General features: G+C 38.3%; 1 protein-coding gene across 4 annotated transcripts in view; it reads left to right on the top strand.

Moving 5' to 3' along the window:
* SEMA5A (semaphorin 5A) overlaps nt 1-23,649 on the top strand; it is a 316,989-nt gene that overhangs the window by 219,129 nt on the left and 74,211 nt on the right. For all 4 annotated transcript variants that reach the window (XM_061369678.1, XM_061369679.1, XM_061369677.1 and 1 more), the window contains exons 13-15: nt 8,568-8,685; nt 13,086-13,267; nt 15,694-15,837. In XM_061369678.1, the coding sequence (XP_061225662.1) occupies nt 8,568-8,685; nt 13,086-13,267; nt 15,694-15,837 (444 nt within the window). The remainder of the gene's footprint in view (nt 1-8,567; nt 8,686-13,085; nt 13,268-15,693; nt 15,838-23,649) is intronic.

Raw genomic sequence — 23,649 nt, 5'->3', positions numbered from 1 at the left:
TTTTTGTAGTTTAAGGGCTAACATAGGACCAAGTTTCATCTTTATTGTATTTAGCGAGTTGAAACAGGATGTGTGGTGGTTTGGTAGCCCTTTTTGTTTTGTTTCCTCTTTTCCATGAAGTGAAGACCTTATATGCTGTGAGGTGTATATGTATGCATATGTGTATATCTGAAGGAAAAAAAATCTAATGACATACTCTAATGCTTCTCTCTTTTATTGAATATATGATTATGCCATTCCGGTTGCATAAGACATTAAACATGATTCCCTAAGTGCACATGTTTATTTCAGAAAGGGAGATTAACCTGGTATCCTGTGTTTTCCTAGGGTCTGCATACCCATAATAGCAATCATAAACACAGAGAGCTCAATAATGCACATATCCCATATTTATGCCAAGCCTGCACTCCAGACAGTTCAAGGCTGGAGTCTCGTGTTAATAGTGAGGTGTGAACTCCAGAGATGAGACTTCCAGAGCACCTGCTTAGTTGGTGCCTATATGGAGGTCCCACAAGGTCCCTGTGAGTACAAGTCCCAAGGCACATCAATGCTATTCTAACTGCAGGGCCCAAACATACTTTTCAGCCTCACAGGATGGGACTTCTGTCTCAAATGATAGACCAGATGCATGGCTGCAGGCTGAGCATTCCTCTCCCCTGAACGGTGGGGTCTAATTGACTAGATTTTAAGAGCTTGCTTTAAAAAAAAAAAAAAAAAAAAAAAAGTGCTGTTCCCCTTTACTAAGTAGAGCAGTAGTTAAATGGCTCAAATCCTGCTCAAATGATAACTTATTCCGCTGCCCAGAGCTATGTGAAATTGTTTCTTCTGCTGGAATGACTTACTTAGAAGGAGATAAAATTATTCCTTGTAGGCTTTTCCAGTCATAACGTTTGTAGTTGTATGACTTTCCTTGTAGTAATTAAATATCCATTGCATCAAAATGGTTGCCATCCATTCGTTGTTCTTGGTTAAAGTGTTCACTGGTATTTCTACCTGTTTTGTGAGAAAGGAGAGGATTTGCAGGTGTGATCTAGATAAAATAAGGCATCTCCTTGTCATCTGTCATTAAAGACTAATGTCATTTGGAAAATACAGATGTACTCTTTCACTGTCATTTACTTTTGGCTTGACTAGCTTTTTTCCTGGCTTATGCTAGATTTCAAGCGCATTTTGTTCTCTACTTGAAGACAGTAAAGGTACCTTACTCAGGTTTATAAATTTCACTAGGTAGTAAAACATCTGAAATTTGGTCAGTGCATTGCTGAGTGCTTTAGTACTCACATTCTTTTTGTGTTGCCGATTACTTCTACTCTATAGCAATGGACAGAGTAATGGGCAAACCTCACCTGCAGCAGTTCCTTGGGGAATTGTGGTTCTTTTTTCTTTTTTTTTAAATTGTTTTAATTTTATCCATTCACATTTATCATATTTTTGGCTGTATAACTGTGCCAAGGCTGTATTCTGAACTTGCATCAATAATAATTAGAGTTTCTTTCCTAGATCAAGGGCATATTTAGTCTTTAATATGTACTTCACATAATTATAAATAGAAATAAAGCGTGCTTGTTTATGAATAACAGCCTTAGAAAACCTCAAAGCCTCAAGATGTGCTAGCCCATCTGCCCTCTCTTTTTGTGTCAATGGCAAAGTGCTCACCATTTAATCTTTTCTAATCTTTTTGTTTAGGTTTATTGCAAAGGTTTCAGACAATGCAACTTCAGTCACTCTGTTGAACAAACTGTTCCACAAGCTAGTATCTCAATATCAAAAGAAAACAATTATTCCAAATTTGATTATGCTTTATTTCATTCGTAGAACTCTCACTGTGAGTGACCCTGCTTGAACAGGCAGGTTGGACTAGATGTTCTCTGGTGGTCCCTTCCAGCCACAACCCTTCTGTGATTCTGAGTAATGTTGCCTAAGTTGTTACTAAGCATGGATGTGTCCAGAAGAGCTTGCCAACACATGGAATTGAAATTGCTGTTTTGAAACAATCATTCCAGAATGGTTATTTTTTGATATCCATGTGGATTTCCTTATTTGAAAATATGCAAGGGTAATTCCAGTTTAAATCAAAGAAACACATTTGTATCAAAATGGTGGAACCACATGAGGAACAATCTGAATTAGTGATTCCAGAGTATCACTATGGATCTGGGGATTCTGGAGAATCTGGAGACGTATTCTGGAATAATACTACATAAGTATCCTGGAGAATCTGGAGAATCTCTGGAAGTATTCTCTGGGAAGAATCTCTGGGAGTATTGTCCAGAGTCAGAATCCTCATACATTTCCCAGACTGGGATAAACCATAATCCTGGCTGCAAGACTGGGTTATAATGACATTTAAAATATAGGAAGTCTTTTTCAGGTATTAGATACACTGGAAAATTATCTTCAGTTATTGTGAACCTGTGAGTCAGCAGAACCATGAAATAAGCACACTGAAAGTTTTCCTCACTCAAAAGAAGTAGAATATTAGTTCCATATTGGGGAGGGAATCAATTCAAGCCCTACAAATCTGAGGTTGACCTATATTTCTTCCTTTGTGAACATCAAGGTCTTAGCAGAAAATCTTTGTCTGTCTGGCCCATAAAATCCACCAGAGACAAACTATGCATTTACACTTTTCTGTACCTGAAATATGTGTGTGATCTATGCATGTGTGCATTGCATCGTAAAGCACACATTTTTGGCAACAAGAAGGAATTTTATAAAAAGATTGTTACAGCCTGCTCCCAATGTATTTCTTGAAGTAGCCTTATGAGGAAGAGGAAAATGTCTTTTCCTTTTAGTCTGAAAAATTGAAAGAAAACCAGATGGTCTTGACTATGTATTTCCAATTCAGATTTAATTGCTAGGGTATTATTTTAAACAAAGAAGTAAGCTAATAAATAAAAGTTTAAAACAGGCATGTGGTTTTCATATGTCATGATGTAATTAATTTCTTTGCTTTAAAAAAATACCAAAACATTTGAGGATTTCTAAATTCAGTGTAGTTACTGTTGAGTTTTTCTTGAAAATCACCTGACATGTTTAAAGCAACCCACTTTCTAAGACGTCATTTCACTAGGTGTTTGATACTTGGCAACTATCAGATTCTCTAGAAACAGAAATTAAAGGAATTGGATGGTAAAAAGAAAATAAAGGGAAAACAAACAAATAAACAAAACCCCAACAACCCCCCCCCTCCCCCCCCCCGCACATATGGAAGTTTTTTTTTATTTGAAAATACTTTAACATATCACATACCGGACTGCTACTCAGTCAGAGCACTACATACCCTGTGCAGCTCAGCTTAGAGTGCTCTGCATTACACACCACTTGTTTTCTCATGCAAATTATTTTCAGCTCTCATAATATTCTACAATCTTTTTTGTAGACATTTATTTGAAAATTTACAGAAAATTGATATCTGAGGTTGGAGTCCACCATTTACTGGGATGTGAGAAAGAGGGAGAGGGAAGGAGAGATGGAGAAGAGAATATTCTTGATGCAACAGTGTGAGCTGTGAGCAGGATTCCAGGACAGGAGCTTGGATGCTCCAGTTCTATGACTCTAAACTGAGTGGTTTTGAAGGCCATCTGCTCTTTGTAATACACTGAAGATATCTACAGTTACTTGTGGAATGAGAGGTAACAGCGCCCTTGAAATGTTGGGGTGGCTGCTATCTGGTTAGTCGTTTTAAGGAGTCAAGTTGTACATCCTAAATTGGGGCTTGCTATCTTTATAATGATTCATTTTCTAGTCTGAAGTTAACCTCAACATTTAAGTTCAAAACAACCTAGGTTACAGCTGACTAAAAGCATATGGTGGTTGTGTACCCTGTTTACATTTATATCTACTGAAGACACACAGGTCTTTTAGAAACATGGGGATGCCATATGGAAGCAAACATGTCCAGCCTCGGCAATCGCTATTGTTGCTGTTCAATGCATAAACTTGTGGGAAAATCCCCAAATCTGTTGCCACTTAGGTAGCTCAGATTTTCAGAGCCTATTTGCAAGCCAGAGATTTGCAAGCTCCAGTTTCAGCCCATCAAAATGGCTTTGAAAACCTTAGCTGCAGCTGGGGGTCCCAACATTTCCAGGCTCCTACCTCATAACCAGAGGGTTGGAAACTCTGTCTTGGCTGATTGACATGGATGGGGACCTCAGATGTTGTTTCTTAACAAATGGCAAGCCTGCATTCTTTTGCAGAGAGCATGCTCTGAAAATTGTCTTTCACATTTGCTCCAAGTACAACTACTTGGAAATGCCAAGGTTCAGAGAATTGTGTGTTAGAAACAACTTTACTACACAAATTGTGCATAAATTCCTGATTCCGACTTTGAGGGGAGGTGGTGTGGTTTAAGCCCAGCCAGCAACCCAGAACCATGCAGCCGCTCGCTCACTTCCCCTCCCCTCTTCTGAAGAATGTGTCTCCCATGGGTTGAGATAAGAGCAGTCCAGTAACTGAGATATAACACAAAACCACTGCTGCTATCACCAGTAATAATAATGATAAAGGAAATAACAAGGGAAGAGATTACAACCGCTCACCACCCGCTGACCGATACCCTGCCCGACCTGAGCAGCCCGACCTTCTGGGTGACTGCCCCTAGTTTATATACTGGGCATGACATGCTGTAGTATGGAATAGCTCTTTGGTTAGTTTGGGTCAGGTGTCCTGTCTCTGCTTCCTCCCTTCTTCCCCTCTTCCCTGGCAGAGCATGAGACTCAAAAAGTCCTTGGTCAGAGTAAACGTTACTGAACAGCAACTAAAAACATTGGTGTTATCAGCAGCGTTCCCAGGCTGAAAGTCAAAATCACAGAACTGCACCAGCTACTTAAGAAGGAGAAAAATGACTGCTACTGCTGAACCCAGGACAGGAGAAGCTGGTAGATTTAAGGCTAGTATTGTCAGTGTGTATTGTGAGATTGAATCACACCTAAGTGAGGTTTGATTGCCTTGTAGAAATTCAAGTAAGAGGAAACACCAGTAGTCCACACAGAGTGACTGAGATGATTAAAGGCTTTGATTTTTCTCAGCAATACAAGCAAGGATTAAGCAGGATTCTGAATGTTTGACATGCATCTTAGTTTGAATTCCTAGGACTGTATAAATTACATGCCTACCATTTATGGTCTACATCATTCCTCTGTATCTTTAGATCACCTTTCTTCATTGCAGACATATATATATGTATATATCTTCAAAACAAGCAGTAATGAAAACACTGATAGGTACCTTTGTACAGAAGTCTATTATCAGATTCATGTATTCATTCAGAAATGGATAGCACAGCGCATTTGGAGCATGAGACAGGCTTTTATCTTCAGTTGTCTGTTCAAATTTGCAGTGGGGAATCTGGCTTCTGTGAAATACGATAGTAACCCCAGTTCAGTTCCTGGTATACGGTGTCCGGATCACAGTTGACAATAATTGGAACTAGGGAGGCATGACTATCTCAGCAGAAACGATTGAAAGGATCAGGAGACTGAAATATTCTTTCTTCTTCAAAATGCTGTGTATAGGTAAAGGCAGAAAAATGTTTCATTGAACAGTCTCTGAAGATGCACCTCTTGTGTTTATATATTCTCTGAGAAGAAATGTTACATCTCAAGAGAATACCTGTTTAATGTTTACAAAATATATTGATATGGGAATATATTCTTCACCTGAAAAGAGATTTTAAAATCTCTTTGAAATTAATGGTATCAGGATATAGCTTTTAATTTAAAGTGGTTTTTTGTTCTTTGAAGAACACACAATGAGTTCTTTCCAGTCTTAAACTGTATGGGGGTTTTAATATATTTTGCTCTAAATGGTGTTCATTTCTGCCTTATTTTCTGTCTGAATAAATCATCTCAAATGTAACTAAGGTAGAGCAGTTTGCTAGCCTGCATGGTGATAATTATAAAAATGATGAAGAAAATGACTTGCTATGCTGGTTTGCTTTAGAATGAGATGACTTTTGGTTCTGTTACTAGTCAGTCAAAATCACTTATTTAAGTGTTGCATGACTGTCAATAGGCATAATGAGTCATCACAGCCAAATGAATGCCTTGCAGGAGTGACACTCATCTAACTACTTATCATTTACCTTTAGTAAAAAGTCGGAACTGCCAGAGTAGGGGGAAATTAGAGTTATTAGCTTCTTAAAATCACAGTTTTCACCTGCTCAGTGGACTTTTTCAACTACATTATGAAAAGACTCACCTAATTTTATCTTTTCTGCAATGCTGTTCAAACCTGGTTGCCTACTGAAATGGTCAGTGTTTACAGTGATCGAACAGGCTTTGTCACAGCAGTGCAAGGACTTTTCAGCATTTTCTAAACTTTATTTCTTCCATGAAACTAGGATCTGTTCTGATACCGGCAGGTTATATGAATGATTCAAATAGCTTTTAGTGCCCTACATTTAACTTCTAAGTGACTTGTAATGACAGTTGCAAACCATTTTGATTTGCCTGAGTGGAAAGTAATGTAGAAACAAAAGCAAAAGAAGAAGTGGGATCTAAGAGCAGAGTGGGAGAAGGATCAGCTTGCTGCCAGGAAGGAGGAAGTGCAGTTCTATGTGAAACCATACTGGCTTCTAAAATACTTTATGTTTTGATAAAAACTGTCAAAAGCATAATCACTGCATTTAAAACTATTAACACATAATGTAAAGGAATAGTGAAGTTGGAAAAGTGAACACTTCTACTTTGAGAAATAGCACAGCTAATGTTGCCAGTTGTACATTATGTCAGCCTTTAATTTTGTTTTGTATTCTTTTTTCATAAAACGTGCATTATCAGAAATATCCTGAAGGAGAATGTTAAACATCTTGTCTTGCAAATACTGGAAGACTAAGACACTTCAAACTTTCCATAATTTCCATTGATTGTCCTTCTTACTTTCTATATAGTTAAATGGAAATGTGCAGCCTGAGTTACAGAAATGCTATGTGTTTACAGTTGCAAGAGCCATCAGTGGGAGCTCTCTTCTCAACACTGAATCCCTTAAGCCAAAAGCTTTATCTTTGAACATGCAGTCTAATGAGGGGTACCGAGGGAGTTTTGACTATTATGTCTCTTACTCTGTGGCCGTTTTGCAGATGGCAACTATCCTTCCACATAATACTGGCAATCCACATTGCCAAATGTACCGTAGAAACTAATTCTTAAAATATTGATAAGCAGTAAGAGCCCTCTGTAATGGTATTATGGAACTGCATACTAGGGAATTAATAAGTCTGCATTTTGTCTGATGTTAGTGTGGAACTACATGAGGAATGCTGGCCATAAATAGAAAAATGAATAAAACAGAGGATTTGTAAGGACAGAATCACAGAAAAGCTAAGGTTGACGTGGGCCTCTGGAGGTCATCTGGACCAACTTCCTGCTCAAGCAGGGTCACCTGGAGTCAGTTTCCTAGGACCATGTCCAGGCAGCTTTTGAGTATCTCCCAAGGATGGAGATATCACAACCTCCGTGGGCAGCATGTGCAGTGCTTGGTCACCCCCACAGTGAAAAAGTTATGCCTGATGTTCAGAGGAAAACTCCTGCATTTCATTTTGTACCCTCTGCCTCTGGTCCTGTCCCTGGGTACCACTGAAAAGAGCCTGGCTCCCATCTTCTTTGCAACTTTCCTTCAGGTATTTGTACATGATGATGAGATCTCTGAGCTTTCTTCTTCTCCAGGCTGAACACTCCCAGCTCTCGCAGCCTCTCACAGGAAAGGTGATGTGAACAGGCACTTGAAAAGAGAATGATAATCTACATGGATTTGAGCTGAACAAGAATGATCAGTCTAGCATTTTTTATAATCTTGCCAAAGTGTTTGAATCTATCATTTTTATCTATAAGTTCTAGGTATTTTTACAAGTGTTAAAACAATTCTATTATGCTTCACTGTGATGGGATTTCAGCCTCCTTAGTTATCTTTAACTATGAAGCTGCAGACCTGTTGCCTCAACTGCTAATGCTTGACCTACCAGTAGCAAGAGAAAGCTGCCATTTGGTAGTGGAAAGAACTTCTAGTTTTGTAAATTGCACAGAACTAGACTCTGTAGGAAGCTGGACTATCTCCTTCTCTCTAAACTTTTTTCGTCCTCATGTGCCACTAGGAGGGAATCTCTAGAGCAGCATGTGTTGTGCAAGAGATGTGATGGCAGCCACTAGAACCCCTCTAAATTTACTTTCAGGGATTCTGTAATAGTGCAGAAAACAAATCAATTCCAAATTCCAAAACTGATAGAAAAGACTAAGAACTGCAACTCCTGAAATATTTGCTTGGATCTAGCAACGTATGCTTTTTATGATTAGCTGTAATTCATTAAGTACAATAATCAGTCTTGATGCCATACCATGCATGCAGCCAGAAATTCAGGTATATATTTGAAAGAAATCCTACCTTTGCATAAGCGTTCAAATTAATTTCTCTTCTGTCATTTCATCTGTAGCATACCACATCAGGGATCAATTTCACTATCTGTTTTAGGACTATGAAATATGAACAGATGCCACATAGTTATTTAGAGATCTTTAGCCAGTACAGACAAAGGTAAATGTTCATGTTTTTTGGTTGTTTTTCATTCACAGCGCATGCATTGGATCCCAAGACCCTTACTGTGGTTGGGACATGGTGATGAAGAAATGCACAACGCTGGAAGAAAGTCTGAGCATGAGTCAATGGGAGCAAAGCATTACTGTGTGTCCAGTAAGTAGAAATACGTTTGTTTGCCTCTTAAAACTTTTGATTCCATGTGAATTTCATGAGAATGAGCTTACATAGGTTTGTCAAGCTCAGAAAACTGTATTTAGTGCTATTTTTCTCAAGCCTTCCCATCACATTTTAACAGGATATTTCTGTTTCTTCTCAAATGATTGATATAATATGATCAAATTATTTATAGTACTTTCCCAGGGTAGCTGCATTTTACCTGTAACATCTGTTTTCCCACAATGAAAGCAAAAGTTCACTAAGACTAGAGAGACAAACATATTTTTCTCTGCAGGATTTTGCTCTGTTTTGTACTAAAAAAAAAATATTTAATCACTAGTGGTATAATCTTCTCTTTTAGGATCATTGTTGCTAATAGGAAAGGCCTTACCACATCTTTCAAAGTCCATGAATTCAAAGGGTGAATTTTACGAGTTAAGTCTCCCCCACATAAATGACAGAAGTGATAATTATAAAAACCTCAGTATTAATATTTACAGTGGCTTAGCACTTTAAATATTAATTTTAAATAAATGTTATACAATAAAAAACAAACAACAAAGTTGATTTATATCTCTCCTTTCAAATGTGGTTCCAATGTTGTTTTAATACTGATTCTTTTCCCTTACTCCAAAGAGCACTAAAAGGAGGGTTAAGAAGGATCTTCCTTGAGCTACTAAGCTTTTTGCTGTGGAAACTCGTGCTGCTTTATCTTTGCTGCCTTTTGCCCATGAGGCTTTCCAACTCAGTTCTGCTTTCATTGCTAATAAGGACTTCTTGAATTTGTTCCTGCTTGCCACTGGAGCACATGCTTCTATGTATTTGTACTCATACTACATCCATGTTCTATTTCTCCATGTGTTTAACAAGCTCCTTTTAACATTTTACTGAAAGTCTTCTTTCTTTAGCTAGGCTTTGTTTAGTGAACTATATGTGAAAAATTAGAATGAAGCTCTTCCAGCCTTCACTTGTGATATTTACATGTGTTGCAGCAGCCTCATGGACACAAATCACTACCCTGATTAATTATAAGGTTCTTGAGAATTAGCCCCCCCTTGTTCTGACTCTCTTTGACATTAAATAGTAATTTTTTAGACAATATCTTGTCCGATGCCATGCATCCGTGCTCTCACATTTTGGCCTAATAACAAAGACTTGCACGCAATTCATTATTTTAGCTCAGATCAGGAGCTACCTTGGGGCAAATACTCTTTGATTTTCCCCATCTACTATTCTTTGGTTCACAGTACAAAGCAGTCTTGAAGCACGCAAGCCACATTACTTTTGGATGAAATTAAAACAAAAATGTGCTCCAGCTCCTACTAGGTATTTGATCTGTGGCCAGAGTGAGTCCAAAGTAAAGCCCACAAAATAGGTGTGGTGTATGTGTCAGATCTTCAACACCAGCTGTTTTATTTTTCAGATTTGCATGTGTGCATACCACTTGCTAATAGAGACATAGTCATTGTCTCACAGAAAGTCTGGATTCAGTCACTAGTGAAGTCCTTGGCTGTCTGATTGGCAAGTAACTAGATGCATTGTACAGTATATCAATTCCCAAGTATATGCAGTGTATCATATATGACTGTGCTAATCTCAGGCTAAAGGTAGTTAAGTGGAGGGTTTGCTGGTGGGTTGCTGTATCAGGAAGGATTACTGGAAAGGGTTGGTTGTTTGCTATTCACATGAGCAGTCTGCCTTCTGCTTCATCTGAATTCTGGCATTAGCCCTCATTTTCTTTCATATATACAAATCATGAGGCCAAGAGGGGGTTGGTGTGGGATGAAGGAATGATTTAGAAGTCATAATTTTATTCTATTCTATTCAAATGGAAAACCAATTATTCAGTGTCTGTTGTATGGCAATTGCATAGTATATGTCAGTCTAGTCAAAGCAGGAGAGCACCAAAGGATTGTTCAGAAATTTGTCTGCAGCTGTGAGACTTGTACTGCATATCAGAGATGAAGGGATTTAGCAAGCCTCCAAAGGGTTTTTGGAGTTGAGCAGATTGAGATTGCATAATATAGGGAAAAAATTAGAATTAACTGAAAAATTCGGAATTAACTGTCTAAATTGAAAAGCGTGGTTTTACCACTTTTCTGTCAGTTACCTCTGAACTCAAAGTAACATATTATTGAACAAATTTGTAAATTTCATAGAAACTTTCATTTAAAATAACACTGTATTCTGGCAAACCACAATCAATTACAATTTTGCTTAGTAAGGCTCTCAAATATTTGTTTTTATAGCATTTTTATGTGCTGTATTCACAGGATATGTATATATAAGATGTAATGAATTTCATTTTGTAAGCAGTTGAGCTATGTGCATCCTTGACATTTGCTATATACATTTATAATAATGTTGCAGGCAGAGCATATCAAAATATTAGAAACCTTCTACCCTCCCTCTTTTGGTTCCAGTTGGTTCCAGTATCTTAATTATTACTAAATCTTTTTAACACTACAGAAAATGTGTCAGATTAATGCATGCATGCGTTTCCTCTAAACTTGGATTAGAGAGAGACCTGTTTATACACTAGTTTAGCCCAAAAGTAAAAGTGTGACCAATTGCACTTGAGAAATCTCTGACATTAATTAGGTTAGGTACATAACATCACTAGTTTATGGACTACATATGTGTTAGACTAGCAGTGTAAGAGAGAATGAGTTTACTTGTCACTTAACAAGAAATAAGTATTTCCTGTTATTTTATGAAAACCAACAGTGTCTCCTCTGCATGAGCAAAGGTTGGAGAGTTATTTGCAATAAACAGCTGTCAGCAGAATTTTGAAATGATGAATTATGTTGATGTCAGTTGTAGCTGGCAGAATATACACATAGCTGTACTGTGGAGAAGCTGTATCTGTGAAAAATAAATCACAAGAAATGTAATTAATAGTGAAATTATGGAACCTTTACCACAGTGGAAAGAATCAGCCAGCACCCAGTGTATCAGTGGAAACATGTCTCGTGCTGTAATCGAATCTCTTGTGTCTTACTGAAATGTATACTTCTCTCGCCACTGTTGAAAGAATACTAAAAATAGCAAAGGGATACACCATTTCAGATCATTCATGAAAATCTATAATTGTAGTTCCTATTTCAATAATTAAGCAAATGTTGAAATGTTACCTTCTTACACATTTGATAAAATACGCATGACTGCAACTCATATGTATTTATTTTTATCTAAAAGTTACTTTAAATGCTACTTAGCCTGCACTTGCTGGTATTGTTGCTTTGACTGAAGGTTTAAAAGTGTCATAATCAAAAGGAAAATCCTTTATCATTTAAGTGAAAATATTGCCATCATTTCCATGTATGATCACAGATTTTTGAAGATTTGAAAGAATCTGAAAGAATTAATCATATTAAGGCCCCATTTTCTTTAGATATTCTGGTAACCATGGAGGCTGCTATATTTTCTATTAGCACATTTTGTTTCAGCTAGATAGTAAAGATTCCTTATGAGCGTGAGTTTTGTCTGCATGGTGAATACATTCTGGTCAAGATGAGAATGGTCTGACCCTTCCAGCCAAAGATTTAGAGAATTTACTTCAATGGGAGAAAACTCTTCCATCACATAGAAGTTAGGTGCTGCTTTTTGAAGGTGGTTTTAGGAGAGAGAGTAATATTTGAAACCACATTTTACTTTTATGAAGTGGTATTACATGGTATGTGCTTGAAAAAAATTGTTGTCAAAAGAAGACACTCGTCTTGGAGATTTAAATTTGATTCATCCAGTTTTGCTATTCTGGACTATGATAAAAATCACAGGATGCTTTGGATTGGAACGGACCTTAAGGATCACACAGTTCCAAACCCACCCCCAGCCACGGGCAGGGAAACCTTCCATTAGACCATGTTGCTTGAACAGGTATGAGGCAGCCACAGCTTCCCTGGGCAACCTGTTCCAGTACCTCGCCACCCTCACAGTGAAAAATTTCTTCACTATTTCTTCCTTATCCTATGATGCCTCTTTTGATCTAATATGGGTTTCCACACATTCTTGCACATGCTGGTTTGCAGTTGGTATCCAGGTTCCTAATTACGTATAAATATTAGGAAATACAGAACACTGTCATCAGACAATAATCAAGAAAGTGATACTATACTTTCATTTGAATCATTGTGGATAAGCATGGTTATGAAACATAACAAACAGCTGTGATTATTGTTGTTGCTGTAGTGCTGGCATTCAATGGCCCAGATTGGTTGGAGGTGGTGGGAGTTATGTAGCTACAGAAATTATAAGGGGGCTTGCTGTCTGGAAGGAATACCCCTCTAGTGGAGGCTTTTATTGTTCGTGGCTCAAGGCTGTACCTCCAGAATTAAGAGGTTGTATGAAGGAAATGTCAGACCTCAGGTAAGCCTTTCTTTTGTGCTTGTTTCTAGATGAGGAATCTGACCGTGGATGGGCATTTTGGAACATGGTCGCAGTGGAAACCTTGCACACACAATGACGGTGCCAGTGTTGGCTCCTGCCTTTGCAGGACACGTTTGTGTGACAGTCCTGCTCCTCAGTGTGGAGGCTGGCTGTGTGAAGGACCAACCATGGAGATTGCCAACTGTTCCAGGTACACAAAACAATTTCAGATTCTGTCATTCATGGTTTAAATTTTAATTTAATTAGAATAGAACCTACCTTTTGACACTGGATCTGCAACTCACAAGTCCTGTTCTTCTGTGCGTGAAACAGCTCACAGCAATGGCCACAGTAAATGAGACATTAGTATCTCTCTAACTTTGTGGAGAGATAACGAGCCAGATGCAGTGATTTTGAATGCTGTGTACCAAGAAATACAAAAAAAAAAAAAAACAACATTAGGTAATACCCAAAGTCTGGGGTTTTTTTGTTTCAGTTCTGTAAATCATGAAACGTTTTTCCTGAAAATCAGAACTCTCCACTTTTTAGGACATCTCATGTCACCATTGTATTCCCCCATTCTGCCTCGGGCAAAGTTTTTTCATTCGATCTTTAGATTGTATCATGACATTTAGATTTATTACCAGTCTGTCTGCCACTCTGTAGCCACTCTTTTGTCTTCCTCAGGCAAGTAACCACTCCCAGAAAAAACTGTAAGAACAAATCATTTCAGAGAGACTCAGGGCACTACATATTCTGAACTGCATTAGGACTTCATGTTACTTTAATTGCAAGGTGAAACTTATTTTATGGTGCATTCTCCTTATTTTCAACGATTCTTTCTGCTTTTTGTCTCTGCCTTTTTTTTTTTTTTAACATCAGAAGCACATCATGGTAGTGAATAAAACTGATTATCCTTCTGCACAAGATAACTGCAAGCTCTGTAAGTGGAAATAGTCAATTTTAGGGAAATTGTTAAAAGCATAACAATATGGAATATAATATTATATCAGGAGAATAGTAGAAAAGATAAGCATGTTGTGAGGTACTGAGCAATCAAACAGCTATTGACAGTCAGGTTTAGAAGGGAATTTGGAATATGATTTGGGCCTCAATTCACATACTACTGTTGGCAGTATTGCATACTATTTTAAAATCTTACTTCTGTTAACACTGCTATATTACTAATTGATTCTCAGAACTCGTGGAGATCCAGATTCTTAGTTCATTTTACTGCTTGGCTCAGGCATTGTATTGACAGATTATTTTTTTGTCTGGGTTACCAGTGATAGCTGGTTATTTGTTTCAAAAGCTTTTTGTCTCTGTTATCAACCCTTATAATAATGAGACATCAATATGAGTGAAATTCAAACTGGTAATATTTGTGATAAATTACTTGAATAATCATAAATTTTATTACTGAATTTAATAGGTTTTCATTGTTAAAGAAATAGTGATTTCAAAATCAAGCAGTGCACTATTTTAACTTTTGCTTTTATGATGAAACCTCAAGAACTTATTATAATTTAGTTGTTTTGGTTTTTTTTATTTCTGTTTATCTTCCACCAACACAGAAACTGAAGGCTAGTGATGAAAGGTTTTGGGAACTGCTAAGTGCATGATTTTTTTGCTTAGGACAGAATATGAGATGTTTGGTCTAGTATATTTTCCCTAACATATACTGCAGAGGGAGAGGACTGTCCTTTCCAAAAGTTCAGAAGCACAAGGTACAGCGTGTGAATTCTGTTACTTTTTTTGTTGCATTACATATAAACTATTGCCACCTTCTCAGAGTATCCTGTTGAAATTGTGAACTAGTACATTTGATGCTTATTTACAACTATTTTATCTTTAGAATCGTAGAATTATTTAGGTTGGAAAGATCATAGAGTCCAACAGTTAAGCTAACACTGCCAAGTCCACTACTAAACCATGTCCTAAGTGCCAATTCTACACGTCTTTTAAATGCTTTTAAATACCTCTAGCGACATTGACTCCACCACTTCCCTGGGCAGCCTGGTCCAGTGCTTGACAACCTTTTCAGTGAAGAAATTTTTCCTAATATCCAGTCTAAACCTCCCCTGACACAACTTGAGGCCATTTCCGCTTGACCTATTGATTGTAACTGCGAAGAAGAGATTGACCCCTACCTCACTACAACCTCCTTTCAGACAGAGAAATAAGGTCTCACCTCAGCCTCCTTTTCTCCAGGCTTTAATCATTTTCTTTTCGGAACAGGTAGCAAAACTTCACATTTTAATCTCCCTGAAAAGAAGACCCATAAATAATAATTGGAACAATATGTAATTAAAAATTTTCTTCAGAACTTTGATACAGGAGTTTGCAGGTGGAGTTTACCCAGAATAGAGTGACCAAAAGAAACTAAATAGCTTCATATCTTTGTACTTTACTTGTTGTGTAAATGGGTCATTTTAGCAGTTGCTGATTGCAAAGCATGGAATATGGAAGGATCAGAGCACCTTTATTTTAGTCAAATATTCTTTAAGAAATGGAACACTATGCAGTATTTATTACTTCTACAGAAATATTAATAGCCAGATTCTGCTGTCAGTCACACCTAATCAGCCATTCGCTATGTATAACAGATGACAGAGCCTGAGCTTTTTATTCTACCAGAAATGGAGGCTGGACACCATGGACTTCTTGGTCACCTTGTAGTACCACATGTGGAATAGGCTTTCAAGTTCGTCAGCGTTCCTGCAGCAATCCAACCCCTCGACATGGAGGACGTGTCTGTGTGGGACAGAATCGTGAGGAGAGGTGAGTTATCTTTTTGTTACTGTCTGTTTTAATTCTGCTCAGCTGTATTCCACAGGACATTTTCTCCTTTACCTGCCACCTTCTTCTCTCCCCTTTTCTTTCACACTCTCCTTAACTCCACTGCTGCACAGTCACACCATTTCCATTAACAAGGCTAGAGGTGTGGAGCAGTTCTTTCGTCTTTCACTTAGCTGCATCCCTCCTGAGCCAGCTGAGAGCTCCTGGTAGTGCCAGAGAATTGTGCTGAAGCAATGTGCTGCTGTCCCTTGAGACCCTGAAAATTGATTCTCCTTGAAAATTGATTGTATCATGTTTGAATTGTAACTCACCCAGCCTCAGTACCTGGAATTCAGAGAAAATATAGTAAGGTCACAGCACTATGTTACTGATGCTATGAGTTCATTTTTTTTTCTGTCTTAAATGAATTAAGTGTCTATGTAACATGAAAGGAAGTTTCAAGGGCTTTGTTTTATGTTCGATAAATATAATACACCTTGAACTCAAATATCTTTTAACAAGGTTTCAGTTTGTTTTTTGTTTGTTGTTTTTTTTTAATTCCTCATATATATGTTAAACGCGCAGCAGATGAAGTCAGCTCAGATTCTGGTTTCACTATCTGCTGCTTTGGCACTAATTTGTAATTGTTAGCAATGTTAACAGAATTGAATATCACTTTCAAACTGGAATATATTCAGATAAACTGCAACTGTTAGATGCATTATATTCTTTTCTGAGGCATGCCAAAAAGCTAGATAGCAGAAGACTGGTGTTAGAATTTGGAGTACTGTTGTCATCTGTTCCAAGAGATGTGTGTGAATACGCTTTCTCTCCACGTGCACTTTCAGCTTACTTCAATATTTCTATATGGATGTTTTATTATCCCATGTTGCTGTAGGATGAAAACAAGATTCAGTAACCTTTATTATGAGTTTCAGTGAGGGGTTTAATTAAACATACACCCTGATGACAAGATTCTGTTGAAGGGAAGCTGCATCACATATGTATTAACAGATCATCAGGAACCTGGTCTTTCCAACTCTAAAGGATCAGTATCACAGAACAGGTGAACACTTCTTGCTGTTTCAGAACCGTAAATATTTATCATTTCATTGCAGAGGGGAGCATTTTGTTATTTTGTAAATTGCATTCTGAAAACAGGTTGCCCAACCAGAAAGCCATCACCATGAAATTTAGATTGTATTTGCTGTTATGTAGCTCTGTCCAGCATGAATAACAGTTACTGATTTTCTTGAAGTGAGAGGTCAGTCCAGAGCAGGACACAATGACACTAAATATAGAAGAAAAGAGCTTAGTTTCGATAGACTTCTTGGTTATAGCCTACGTAACCATAGACTGTGAATGCTAGTAGTTAATGAATCATTGTTCATCTTAAGTTTAACATGGAATAAAAGTCCAATAAGGGTTTTAAGAGAAATATGGAAAATCATGATGAATAATTCCATAATTATAGGAGAAAATGTCCAGTATTAAGACAATGATAAATGATACTTAATCCGACTTGAAATAAGAGCACCCTAGAAGGATTGATTTTTTTGTGTGTAATAGCTCTGAAGGAATAACAAGGTTATGTTGCTTTGCTTTGTAGCCTCCAGGTTACTTGTCCTTTCCCTCTTCGTCCAGTTCAGCAGCAATCTGGGATGTATGTGCCTGTGAGTTTATTGCAGGATGCCTTTTTCTCTCATAGCTCCTCTGTCACTGTTTCCTATCTCCTTGAAACACCTTTCATTTACCCTCACAATCCCTCCACCTTCCTCTCACTCACTAGCTTGCTTCCTACCTCTACCCTGATTTTGTTTGCCGTCCATGATGTGTGCTGGTACTTTTATAATTTGTAAGTTTATGTCCAGAAGGTGTGGTATGTGGAATTTTGTCATATAATTTGTAAAGCAGCTAGAGGAATGAGGCATCAGTTATTTGCCAGGATTTTTGTCAGTCTCAAGCCAAATACTTGGATGAATCTCTTCAGAGCTGTAAAAAGCAGAGTGTCCTGGGAAAGCCGCCAGCCAGGGCCCATCCCAACTCCCCCACCAGGGGAGCAGGGCTAGCCTGGAGACTGTGGCCAGATCCAAGAAAGAATCTAAGTCATAGATGATACCATTGCCGTGAGGCAGGTCTGAGGTACAGCTGGGAAGCCAAGCCACAGGCCAGGGTTAGGGTCAGGTTCAGCGGTCATTGGCAGGTCCATAGCACCAGGGCCAAGGCCAGAAGCCAGTCTACACACAAGTCTAGATCAAGGGGCTCCATGGTGGGACAGAGACAAGGTCCATCACTTCTCCAACAGCATGGTTCAGGCAGAGGTTGACAGTCCCTGGCAGAGCTTATATATGGCTCCTGGGACCATGCAGTGTGGGTAGAGGGCCCAGGTGAGGCTGTCTGGGGACATTAAAGTGTTGATCGTGTCCTCAGGGCTCTAATGGCTTGTAGAGAGTTTTGAGCTGTGAGGGCAACGGAATAGCAGTATTTACAGTAATTCTAATTCATTGCTTTGCTTTTGTACCACTGGAGCTATATCTGCACCAAATTAAAACCATCCTTTTGAGAACTGACCCCAGTACATTTAGGCAGGCTGAGTTAAGTATTCCACATGCAGTAACTCCTAAGAAACACTTAATTTTGCATCCAGAGTACCAATAAGCAGCTTCTCAGGTTTTCTCATTTAAATTAATCAATGCTTATAAATAGCCTAAAATTTTACTTCCTTAATGGCCTAGCTCATAGGTAAAATGGATATACGTGTAGTCTTTGTAAAAACTAGAATTAGTTGGTTTACACATTGTGTGCATTTGTCTTTATAAAAGTGCATATTCATGTCACCTTCATGTGTTCAGGGAACAGAAATACAGGATTCAGTTTCTGCAGCCAACATTGTGTCAAACTTTGAAACAGCTTTCCAAAAAACAGTGATTTCAGTAGAAGTCCAGAGCATAACTCCATAGAAAGCAAACTCAGAAAAAGCATCTTATAGCTGACATAAATTCATCTGCAGATGTGATTGCATATTTGTTCATATATTAAGAGCTAAATGTTTGTCTAGGTTATGTTTTGTTTACCCTGTGAAAGCCATGATCCTAGCATGGGTAATATGTTAGGCAGCTCTGTGCTTGCTGGTCAGTCCTCTGAAATCAATGGCAATATTTACCAATTTAAAGTATTGCAGATAAGTTAAGCTGCTGCTAAAGGGGGGTGAGGAGTAGGAGAGAGGAAGAAACACTTGAGAGGTAGCAGTAAAGACTCATATTACAAAGCAAATTTGCTTTGTAGAAACAGGTCAAAAGTGCGGCTGATGTGTGTTTAGACAGAATATGGAAAGTGAGTAAAAATAGTATTTTAACAAAATTTGCTGATCAGATAAAATTATTTTGTAGTTAAAACTCCAGGTGGAAGATATCCTGGTTAATTCCTTAGGGGCTTAAAATTTATTTCTTTTTCTATACTAGAAATATTCACAAAAGGTGCTGGAAAACTCCCTAGGTTTTACTTTATAGAGTCTGCAGTATCCTGTGTTGGCTTTTTCATTGAGTGAAAATGTTTGTCCTCTCCTTTCTGTGGAAATTGCTGTGGATGTGGGCTCATGAATTCCATTGGTCTCCCCTCTACCTGTGCAGAAATGAGGGACATTAGAATGAGAATTCCTTGCTTTTAGTGAATGTAGTTATCTTTTATTACATAGGAAAAAAAAAAAACCAAAGAAAAAAGCATGGCAAATCAGAAGTGGAAAAATAAATTGGCTGCAGATGAAGAGTAAATATTTGAAAGCCCTAGAAATTTTGGGGGTTTATAAGCAGATTAGAAGCAGTAAATAGTGTCACCTTTTTTTTTGATACGCAGTCCTCAGCAGATATTCAGAGATTTTGGGCTTCTTTCCATGAGAAGGAGGAACTGATAAAAGTTAAGTGTTGTTCATTGTAGCACTTCCTGTTTCCGAGCAGTGCACACAAACCCTGTCCCCATTAGCAGAGCAGATCAAATATCACGAGTCTTTGGGCTTGCTTGTGCTCCCATGGATGTCTTATCTGCTGGGAAGTGTGTGCTCCCACCCTTTTTGCTTTCTTTACTCCCTCCTCTTCTTCTACAGAAGCCCCTAAGAGAGCATGCCCTGGCCCCCACAACCATCCACAATTTCCTGGGTAGGGATTCCTGTCAATTCAGAATTCTGAATCCAGGAAGGCATCTATGTGCATCATGTGTCTGCCTTCATTTAAAGGAATCCAGCATTCCCATCAACCTCGGTAGAGTGTGTGCTTCCCAGTAAGTCACCAGCTGGTAGTCACCTACCACATAACAGTATATTGCATAGGAATGGTCAGACAGTGACGAAGGTTAGTTTGTTTTTCTTAAATACATGCTAGTATAATATAGTTCAAACTTAAGAACTATATGTGTGATTTAAATAGCATCTTTCCGGAGACGTTACACATTTGTAACTGTCATGCAATTAGCCTGTGAAATTCAGAGCCACGTGGCAACACTGCATAAATTGATGTGTTAGTAAAGGTTGAGATCTTCATAGGAACAAGAATTAGTAATTCCAGTTGTACTGGAATTGGCTGGAGTAAAAATGAAAACATTAGTGTAGGAGCTGGTGGTTGTGGACAAACTGGACTTCGCCCAGTACAACAATTCTTTTATCAGGGTATTTGAACTTGGATTCACTGCAAGGGAAAATGGGAAGGGTCACTGTACAAACCCCACATTTCTTGAGACTCTTCTCCCTTCTGACCTCAGTGCAGTTAGATTAGGGGAGAGGGCAGTGATTTCACAGATTCATGTTTCTTTCATTGCATGTTTTGTTGGATTACTGTAAAATGTTAGCCCTGTGGGTCCTGAGAACAAAATTAAGAGGGGAAGAAAGAGCAAAAGGGAAAAATGGTTGCTGAATGACTTGACATGCAGCCAAGAAGAGATATAATGAAACTTGGCTCAGAGCCCTTGCTGTAGCACAGCTCTCAAAGATCAATTGCAGGGATGTCTCTAGCTGTGAAAACATACCTGGTGTTTTCAGAGGCTGGTTGGCTGAACTGAAAATAAGATTCTACTTGTATGCTGTGTTGTTTGTTTCTTTTCCTTTTTGTGGAAAAAAGAAAAAAAACAAAACAAAAAGAATAAAAGGAAAACTTGACACTTACTTCTGTTGTTGACTTAAAAAAACCCTAAATTGAAGTTAAGAAGCTTGCATTAGACATTTGAGGGCATTTTTCAGTTTTGTCTTGTAGTTTCAATTGCATCTTTAAATAGCCTTGTTTAACAGAACTGCCAGCCTTTGAAGTGCTTACTGTGTCAGGTTTCTTTTCTGTCTTCCGTTTAAGTATGAAAGAGCAGGTGATAGGGCACATTGACACTAAAAGTGGCTCTGTATAGTGTTATGGGTGTCATTTAAGTGAGATTTGTCACACCTAACTCCACGTGTTTACAAATGTGGGTGCTTATGTATGTGTCCGGTGACTTGACTACAGAAGCTGTGTGGGAAACAGCCATTTAAGCTCCCACTACAGCCAATGGAAATCTAGTTAACAAAGGCTGTGGGGAACACAGTGATTTACCTCCTACTACTGTGTTTTCCTAAATTTGGTCAAATTAATCATTCTGGTCTTCATAGCTTGTAAATTTCCATTGACTGTAATGGGAGCTTAGATGTCTGTCTCCCACATAGCTTCTGTAGTCAATGGAGAAAAATCAGTATATTGAAGGCTGTATTAGTATGACCCACATTAGACATTTGCTATAGGGTGACATAAATAGTGTTTTTAAAGGGTTGTTTATTTGCATGAACTGTCACTCAAATTTAGACAACTTTCTTCATTTCTAAACAGTTACACGGTACATGGCTGTATTTTAAGGTGTGATGAGTCCCACCCTTAATTTTACTTTTTGCATGGCTGAATATTAGTAATTCTCAACTTCATGGCAGACTTGTTTTATCCTATGTGTCCCAAATTAACTTAGCATATCCCCAGTAAGACCTAATGAAATTATGCAAAATATGTACTCATTTCACTAAATAAATGGTGACGTTACATCTATCTTTCGTTTGGTGCCCATTCTCAAAAAATTATTGCAGAGACAAACTATCACAAACATTCACATAAATGGCTGCATGTGACAAAGAATGTGTGCAGCTGTTGGAGTTTTGGGGGAAGAATATCCAGGTGCAGAACATTCCTATGCATCTTTAGTGTTGTCATATGTGAACTGTGAATTGCAAATATTGAACATGCAGAAGGAAAAAAAACATAGCTTATGTATAAGCTTAACTTAAAAAACTTTAATCCAAATCGTGCACTGAAGAATTCTGAGATAGCAGATCACAGAATCCCAAGGGTTGGAAGGGACCTCAAAAGATCATCTAGATCATCTAGATTCATAAATGTTGAGGATTTGGGGGATTTTATCTCATTTTACTGGCAAACAGAAGACCAGGTACCAGAATCACAGAATGGTTGAGGCTGGAAGGGACCACCACAGGTCATTTATTCCAGCCTTCCTGCTCAGGCAGGGTCACCTTGCTCAGGATGATTCTATGATTGCATCCAGATAACTCTTTGAGTATCTCCAGGGAAGGAGACTCAACAACCTCTCTAGGCAACCTATTCCAATGCTCATTCACCCTCCCAGTTAAGTTCTTTCTCATGTTCAGGTAGAGCTTCCTGTGTTTTAGTTCATGCCCATTACCTCTCATCGTATCACCTGGCACCACCAAGAAGAGGCTGGCTCCATCCTCTTGACACCCTCCCTTCACGTACCTAAATACATTGATCAGATCTTTAGGCTGAACAGGCCTAGCTCCCTCAGCTTTTCCTTATATGGGAGATGCTTCATACCCTTAATCATTCTAGTAGCCCTACTCTGGACTTGCTCCAGCAGATCTGTGTCTCTCTTGTACTGGGGAGCCAGGCCAATAGAAGCTCTTAGAAGTTTCCTCAACTAGACAGAAACACAAAACCAAATGTCACTCCCTTATTTACTCCACTCCCAAGCATTTAAATTTTTATGGCATTTGCTCAGACCTAGGGACATATTATAAATCGTAGGTTCTGGCATATGTGTTAAACCTACTTTTGTATATAACACAGAGAAGCAACTTTTTTTTTTTCCCCCATGGAATTCTGATTGTGCAAATTCCTTGGTAATTAAGAATTAGAGCTCGAGGACCTTGGGTCTTAAAAACAAAACTGAACAAAAACCCAACCAATAAAAAAAATAAAATAAAAGAGTGGTTGTTCTTGTTGAAAATGACAGCAGTTTATCGTTTCTCTTTTTGTAGAAAATGAATTTTTGAAGTATTTGAGTCACTCAGGAGAGTGCAAAGTGATAAAGACTTGTTAGAAGGACAAGAAGACAGTGGAATTTGGATGGCTGGTATAAAACATGAGGAAACAGTAACAGTTTGTGAGTTCAGGACAGTCAGTATTCAGAACAAAAGCACCCAGCCACATCCTTAAAATATTAGAGCACTCCTTCAGGGTCATCTGTTGTCCGAATATCTGTCATGGCTTTGCTTTATCTGATAACAGCTTGGCCTCTTTAAGAGCCCCAGTCATATTTTCTGGTGGCCAGACCCTTCAGATGTGTATAGAGTGTCCTTACTAAAGAACACATGCAATGGCTAGAATCACTGGATGGCACGATCAAAAACAAAGGATTCTTCGTTTTTTACAAAAAATGAAAAAAATCACTAGAAAGATGGGACCCTCTCACATGTTTGAATGTCTTGTTGCAATAATGACAGCTCATTGTAAGCTATTCCTGCTTCCCTCAAGAACCTAGTAGACTTCTGAGTCAGTTTGCAGCACT

This window comes from Neopsephotus bourkii, unplaced genomic scaffold (assembly GCF_033783945.1).
Source record: "Neopsephotus bourkii isolate Nb327-2 ecotype Australia unplaced genomic scaffold, CSIRO-AGI_Nbou_v1 NB_1508, whole genome shotgun sequence".
In the NCBI taxonomy this organism is placed as follows: Eukaryota; Metazoa; Chordata; class Aves; order Psittaciformes; family Psittacidae; genus Neopsephotus; species Neopsephotus bourkii.
Note: the sequence above shows the minus strand (reverse complement) of the source record. Positions and strands in the feature narration are given on the sequence as shown.